The sequence below is a fragment of the Uranotaenia lowii genome, chromosome 1, assembly GCF_029784155.1.
Source record: "Uranotaenia lowii strain MFRU-FL chromosome 1, ASM2978415v1, whole genome shotgun sequence".
Lineage (NCBI taxonomy): Eukaryota > Metazoa > Arthropoda > Insecta > Diptera > Culicidae > Uranotaenia > Uranotaenia lowii.
The window spans coordinates 211,707,001-211,715,114 of record NC_073691.1 but is presented as its reverse complement, the minus strand read 5'-3'; the positions used below and the strand labels follow the sequence as shown (position 1 = coordinate 211,715,114).

Sequence of the window (8,114 nt, the reverse complement as noted above, 5' to 3'; positions counted from 1 at the left end):
TCATGAAATTTTCACACAATCTAGTTCAACTATCCAACTAACGCTCCACAAAATTTAAAGACTTTACAATGACTGGAAACATAGATACAGCTAATCCCGTAAAAAAGGTAAATTTGGAGTTGCTTCACTAAATTTGCTGTATCTTTGACAATTTTCATCGAAAAATCTTGAAATTTGGTCCAAAGATGTAAAAATATTTGTTCCAGTACCTTGTCAAGCTTCGTAAAAATTGATCAACGCGATAAAAAATGTGCCGCATAGAAAATGAGCTTCATTAGCGCTCAACAGACTATTTCATTCTTTATTGGACGAATGTTTGTATGAAAAACATGGTATTCCACGTGTTCTTGGTTTTTTCAAACTTCATTCGAACTTTGTTTAGGAATAGAAAATGTTTCAAAGGAGCTCAAAATAAGAAAAACAAAGTTTCAGAAATGATCAATTTACATAATTCTTTGTTATAAATTTTGATTTTGTGAAAGAAAAAACCATGAAATCATTGAATACGATGTTTTTCATACAAACATTCGTCCAATAAAGAATGAAATCGTCTGATAGGTGATAACGAATCTCATATTCTCCTCGGCATTATTTTTGATCGCGTTAATTGATTTTGACGAAACTTGGCTAGGTACTGGATCATATATTTTTACATTTTTCCCCTAAATTTCTAAATTTTTCGATGAAAATTGACAAAGATGTAGCAAACTTAGTGAAGTAATTCCAAATTTCCTTTTTTTACGCGAATAGCTGTGTCTTTGTTTTCAGTCATTGTAAAGACTTCAAATATTGTATAAAGTTAGTTGGATAGCTGAACCAGATTGTGTAATAACATCAACCGAGAGAGAATTGGCAGCTTATCAAAGTTCAAAGAGAGTGCAGCTTCACGTGATTTCATTATTTTTTTAACCCAACTGTATAAAGCTCAGTTGTTAAAACAGTTGCTTCCTGAGACGATGTACATAAGTTCGAATTTGCAAGAGTTATTATCGAACACAGTTGTACCGGATAAGTTTTTTTTAGTAATTTCCAATAAATGCATCAATGATATAAGTCGGGAATGGCATAAAGATATCAAAAAGACTATAATCAAAACAAAAAAAAATGACAAAACTAAGAAAAATTTTTGAAAATCAAATAATATAAATCAGACAAACCTGTAACAAATGAAAACTGACAAAAACTAATAATCAAATGAAGAAAATGCCAAACTATAACGAAGTTTTTCATAATATTCTTTTTTTGTTATATTTTTGTCATGTTTAAGTCACTTTTGTCATATTTTTCACATTTATAGTGTTTTTGTTGTATTGTCAGATGTCTGTAATTCTTTTGTCTATTTGTCATATTTGTCAATTTTTTAATTATTATATTTAGTTGTCAGTTTTTTGTCACATTTGTCATATTTACTCTAAAGGTTGAAAGTTTTTTTTTGTCAAGTTTTTTTCATTATTATTAATTTTTTGTCATTTTTATTCGATGGTTTTGACAGATTTTTTTTGTAAAATTTTTGTCATTTATCACATTTTTCAAATATATTTGTAAGAGTTTCGTAATTTTTTTGTCAAAGTATTGTCATATTGGTCCATATTTTTTCATAATTTTGTTATATTTTAGTTATTGCTGTGTTAGATTTTTTTTATGCGATTTTCAGTCATTTGCAATCTTTTAAAGTTGAGCGGATAAATTATTTACCATAGCTTCAGACAGTAAAATTCGACTTCTACTGTGGGAAAACAGTGCAGAACGCACCAGTTAAGCATCAACGCTATTTACAGCGCCAAAAATCCTGTAAGAACTAAATCGAACGTTTACGACGATTAAGAGATTTATTTTATGTTTTATTAGAAAGAAAAATAACGATAAAAATTCTGATGGTATTTTTTTTTTTAAATTCATCCAGCTATGTAGTTGGTTCTCAAAATCTGTTTTGAACTCAAAAAATGAACTTAAAAGTCCATAAAAATATAACAAATGTGGGTGTGGGTTAACTTTTCAAGTATTTTAATGAAATTGACTTCGAAATAATTGAAACTGAATCTTTTTAGGACTGTCATCATTCTAATTTAACTTTGCAAAAAGTAACCTATGATTATTTCCTCAAATATGGACAATTTCTTCCACAATCGTCAACAGAAATCATTCTTCAAAAGATTTTCTAAGGTGTAAAAAAAAACTCAAACAAACTTGCAAGCAAAAGTTAATCAAAGCTTTTACAACCTCTCTGCCGTTTGTTTGTCATCACCATAATCGTATCGTCGTCGTCGTCGTCGTCATCGACGAAGGTGCTGTTTTTGCAAAATTAAAGAAAGGTCCCTCTTCCACGGAGAGAAACTACTCCGGCGACGATATTTTTTTGACACTCTTCACTGTCAGTAAGTCACCTTCTCCGGTCAATCCTGAAAACTGTAGCGAAAAAAAGACCTTAGGAAAGTGGTGTAGTGTTTTACGACCGACGACAATTCCTTGATGTACTTTCACCCTTTGTCAACATCAGAAAAAGTGTCACAGCCAGTTGTAGTTGTAGCCTTTAAAAAAGTGCAACCTTTTCCAGGAGAGGTAGGTGTAAAACATCGAACTACAGGATGAAGGAATTCTTTCAAATTCTTCGATAAACGAAAGTCGACCCAGCCAGCAGGGGGGCGTTCAATATGTTTCGAAAAAAAAAATCTCATGGAGCTGTTTTTATTTCATTGAACGAAATTCCTTTTTTTGATTGTTGTTGACTACCGTCGTCACGTTTCGGGTTGGTTTTGATTTATAATCTTTTGTTTTTTTTTTATTAGTTTCTTATAAAAAATATCAGCAACTAAACTAGATTCATTATCTAGAGTTATTTTGTGTTGTGTTTTTTATTTACGTTTTTGATTTAACTTTACATTAGCATTTGTTTTCCTTCTCAGGAGCCAAGTCAGCCCGAGCTAACATTTCTTCATTCAATGATCCATGGCCTGTAACTTTAAACTACTTAAATCTTCTAGGAGTCTCGAGCCGAACTCGATTTCCCCCTTTCAAATACTCAAACAGTATAACTTGCTTGCTTCGAGATAAACCATCTGATATTCGCTAGGCTATAAAATAAATTCTACTGAGGTTAAAGTATAAATAGAGTTTGATCTCACAATTTATACTTGTGTGTTCACATTTTGTTTTTCAATTTTCAAAGTAACAAATTTGAAATTGTTCTCTCACTCGCTCGCTCCACTTGCTTGTGATTTTAACCCTAGACTGTTTGCACAATTCCTTAAGATAAGGGAACTTTATCCTTTACTTGTTGTTTCCATCAATTGGGAGAACGATGAAAACACAAACATCAGCTCACTTCTTCCGAACACAATCCATTACTATAGAGCGTGTTTGCTTACCTATTTTATTTGCTTATTTTACATCTCCTAATGTTATTCACATTCACGCGAATTCGTCCCTCGAATTTGCACACATTTTGTCGGAATCGGTCAAAACCTTACGCTGAGTTATTTGCAAACCAAAATCAACAAACTTTCCATCAACTATTTACATTTTAAGTTCGGCAAACTGGTTTGCTGAATTTTCATACATAAACACAGACACACAAATCACGCGCTTACCTTCTGAATATCAACGCTTCTTTTTGCCACGGTCGCCATTGTATTTCTTCCACTGGCCGGCAGCCAAACGACAATCAACTCCGTTTAATTCTTTGAAATCATTCTTAATTGTATACTATACTTCTACTACTACTAGAGCGCTACGTCGTCCTACGGCTAGGTTGGCTTCTGCTAAGCTCCTGACAGGGTCGTGAATTCCATCTCGGTGCCACGTGGAAGAATCAGGTCCGGATCTGCAATATAGACTGGCAGTGTTGATGAATGGGTACGATTTTGTGGGTTTTGGGTGAATGGGGGGAGAGGATTGGGAAAAAGATGATTGATATTTGAGCCGATCATGGTTAATGGAATTATGAGTTGTAGAGAGATTTAGATAACGGTTAGTCGCAGACAATACAGAGTTTAGGGGAAAGGTTCGTATATTGGAATCAGTCCATTGGTTTGTTCGCTAAAAATTAAAATTTTGGATAAAAATTTGACAAGTGAGATGATTTTATAAACCGTAGAAAGATTAACTGCTAAACTGTGTCCCGCAGTTTGTATCTGTTAAACCAAATAACATCATTAAAATAGTTTCAACAGAACATCATCCCCCCATTCTCTTCCCGCTAGTCTTCAAAACAAACACAAACGGAAAATTTGTTTAGGGCTCCTGCCTATTTGATTCGAAGCCTTGGGCCCTCGATTTAACCAATTTCCACATTCCATTCGGTTGGCTGCTGTCAGCGGGAAAAAACCAACACGACAACAAAAGCAACCGACTCTCAGGAAAAAGCTTTCAGAACGCTGTGAAAGCAAAAAAAAAATCAGAACCAGGAGATCTGCTGATCCGCTTCCAGACATTTGCTGCTCAAACCTCGATGCAAAGTTCTTGGAAGGAAAGTGTTTATATTTGTTGTCCCCAGAGCGTCGTCGTTGTCGTCGCTTGTTTGAATGTGTTCGTGTTTTGCGCCGACGAGTTGTTCTTCGTTTAAGGCGGAAGGTGCCGAATCCTGACTTTTTTACCATCTTCGGAAGGAAAATTGAACCTGATCGATGCGAAGAGCGGAAAACGATTTTGAAGAATGCTAAAAGGTGCGCAATCTGGGAGTATCCAATTGCAACGACAAAGAACTTCAAATTTTTTCATCAGATTTTTAAAAATAAACAAAATATTGAATAAATATTTTTTCAAACCAGATTTCGGAAACAACGTCGATCATCGAAAAATCGATAAATTGATTTTTTATAATTTTTGTGTCATCCATTTCATTTTTGTCATTTTTGTCACTTTTTTTGTTATTTTTGTCATTCTTGTCATTTTTGTCATTTTTGTCATTTTTGTCATTTTTGTCATTTTTGTCATTTTTGTCATTTTTGTCATTTTGTCATTTTTGTCATTTTTGTCATTTTTGTCATTTTTGTCATTTTTGTCATTTTTGTCATTTTTGTCATTTTTGTCATTTTTGTCATTTTTGTCATTTTTGTCATTTTTGTCATTTTTGTCATTTTTGTCATTTTTGTCATTTTGTCATTTTTGTCATTTTTGTCATTTTTGTCATTTTTGTCATTTTTGTCATTTTTGTCATTTTTGTCATTTTTGTCATTTTTGTCATTTTGTCATTTTTGTCATTTTTGTCATTTTTGTCATTTTTGTCATTTTGTCATTTTTGTCATTTTTGTCATTTTTGTCATTTTTGTCATTTTTGTCATTTTTGTCATTTTTGTCATTTTTGTCATTTTTGTCATTTTTGTCATTTTTGTCATTTTTGTCATTTTTGTCATTTTTGTCATTTTTGTCATTTTTGTCATTTTTGTCATTTTTGTCATTTTTTGTCATTTTTGTCATTTTTGTCATTTTTGTCATTTTTGTCATTTTTGTCATTTTTGTCATTTTTGTCATTTTTGTCATTTTTGTCATTTTTGTCATTTTTGTCAGTTTTGTCAGTTTTGTCATTTTTGACATTTTTGTCATTTTTGTCATTTTTGTCATTTTTGTCATTTTTGTCATTTTTGTCATTTTTGTCATTTTTGTCATTTTTGTCATTTTTGTCATTTTTGTCATTTTTGTCATTTTTGTCATTTTTGTCATTTTTGTCATTATTTGTCATTTTTGTCATTTTTGTCATTTTTGTCATTTTTGTCATTTTTGTCATTTTTGTCATTTTTGTCATTTTTGTCATTTTTGTCATTTTTGTCATTTTTGTCATTTTTGTCATTTTTGTCATTTTTGTCATTTTTGTCATTTTTGTCATTTTTGTCATTTTTGTCATTTTTGTCATTTTTGTCATTTTTGTCATTTTTGTCATTTTTGTCATTTTTGTCATTTTTGTCATTTTTGTCATTTTTGTCATTTTTGTCATTTTTGTCATTTTTGTCATTTTGTCATTTTTGTCATTTTTGTCATTTTTGTCATTTTTGTCATTTTTGTCATTTTTGTCATTTTTGTCATTTTTGTCATTTTTGTCATTTTTGTCATTTTTGTCATTTTTGTCATTTTTGTCATTTTTGTCATATTTGTCATTTTTTGTCATTTTTGTCAATTTTGTCATATTTGTCATTTTTTTCATATTTGTCATTTTTGTCATTTTTGTCATTTTTGTCATTTTTGTCATTTTTGTCATTTTTGTCATTTTTGTCATTTTTGTCATTTTTGTCATTTTTGTCATTTTTGTCATTTTTGTCATTTTTGTCATTTTTGTCATTTTTGTCATTTTTGTCATTTTTGTCATTTTTGTCATTTTTGTCATTTTTGTCATTTTTGTCATTTTTGTCATTTTTGTCATTTTTGTCATTTTTGTCATTTTTGTCATTTTTGTCATTTTTGTCATTTTTGTCATTTTTGTCATTTTTGTCATTTTTGTCATTTTTGTCATTTTTGTCATTTTTGTCATTTTTGTCATTTTTGTCATTTTTGTCATTTTTGTCATTTTTGTCATTTTTGTCATTTTTGTCATTTTTGTCATTTTTGTCATTTTTGTCATTTTTGTCATTTTTGTCATTTTTGTCATTTTTGTCATTTTTGTCATTTTTGTCATTTTTGTCATTTTTGTCATTTTTGTCATTTTTGTCATTTTTGTCATTTTTGTCATTTTTGTCATTTTTGTCATTTTTGTCATTTTTGTCATTTTTGTCATTTTTGTCATTTTTGTCATTTTTGTCATTTTTGTCATTTTTGTCATTTTTGTCATTTTTGTCATTTTTGTCATTTTTGTCATTTTTGTCATTTTTGTCATTTTTGTCATTTTTGTAATTTTTGTCATTTTTGTCATTTTTGTCATTTTTGTCATTTTTGTCATTTTTGTCATTTTGTCATTTTTGTCATTTTTGTCATTTTTGTCATTTTTGTCATTTTTGTCATTTTTGTCATTTTTGTCATTTTTGTCATTTTTGTCATTTTTGTCATTTTGTCATTTTTGTCATTTTTGTCATTTTTGTCATTTTTGTCATTTTTGTCATTTTTGTCATTTTTGTCATTTTTGTCATTTTTGTCATTTTTGTCATTTTTGTCATTTTTGTCATTTTTGTCATTTTTGTCATTTTTGTCATTTTTGTCATTTTTGTCATTTTTGTCATTTTTGTCATTTTTGTCATTTTTGTCATTTTTGTCATTTTTGTCATTTTTGTCATTTTTGTCATTTTTGTCATTTTTGTCATTTTTGTCATTTTTGTCATTTTTGTCATTTTTGTCATTTTTGTCATTTCTGTCATTTTTGTCATTTTTGTCATTTTTGTCATTTTTGTCATTTTTGTCATTTTTGTCATTTTTGTCATTTTTGTCATTTTTGTCATTTTTGTCATTTTTGTCATTTTTGTCATTTTTGTCATTTTTGTCATTTTTGTCATTTTTGTCATTTTTGTCATTTTTGTCATTTTTGTCATTTTTGTCATTTTTGTCATTTTTGTCATTTTTGTCATTTTTGTCATTTTTGTCATTTGTGTTATTTTTGTCATTTTTGTCATTTGTGTCATTTTTGTCATTTGTGTCATTTTTGTCATTTTTGTCATTTTTGTCATTTTTGTCATTTTTGTCATTTTTGTCATTTTTGTCATTTTTGTCATTTTTGTCATTTTTGTCATTTTTGTCATTTTTGTCATTTTTGTCATTTTTGTCATTTTTGTCATTTTTGTCATTTTTGTCATTTTTGTCATTTTTGTCATTTTTGTCATTTTTGTCATTTTTGTCATTTTTGTCATTTTTGTCATTTTTGTCATTTTTGTCATTTTTGTCATTTTTGTCATTTTTGTCATTTTTGTCATTTTTGTCATTTTTGTCATTTTTGTCATTTTTGTCATTTTTGTCATTTTTGTCATTTTTGTCATTTTTGTCATTTTTGTCATTTTTGTCATTTTTGTCATTTTTGTCATTTTTGTCATTTTTGTCGTTTTTGTCATTTTTGTCATTTTTGTCGTTCTTGTCATTTTTGTCATTTTTGTCATTTTTGTCATTTTTGTCATTTTTGTCATTTTTGTCATTTTTGTCATTTTTGTCATTTTTGTCATTTTTGTCATTTTTGTCATTTTTGTCATTTTTTGTCATTTTTGTCA

The 8,114-nt window shown here is 29.2% G+C and overlaps 1 protein-coding gene across 1 annotated transcript in view; it reads right to left on the bottom strand.

Moving 5' to 3' along the window:
* Positions 1–2,650: 2,650 nt before the first annotated feature.
* Positions 2,651–8,114, bottom strand: part of LOC129738363 (uncharacterized) — a 144,365-nt gene continuing 138,901 nt past the window's right edge. The window contains exon 10 of the mRNA XM_055729547.1: positions 2,651–3,820. Coding sequence (XP_055585522.1) covers positions 3,759–3,820 — 62 coding nt within the window. The 3' untranslated portion in view covers positions 2,651–3,758. The remainder of the gene's footprint in view (positions 3,821–8,114) is intronic.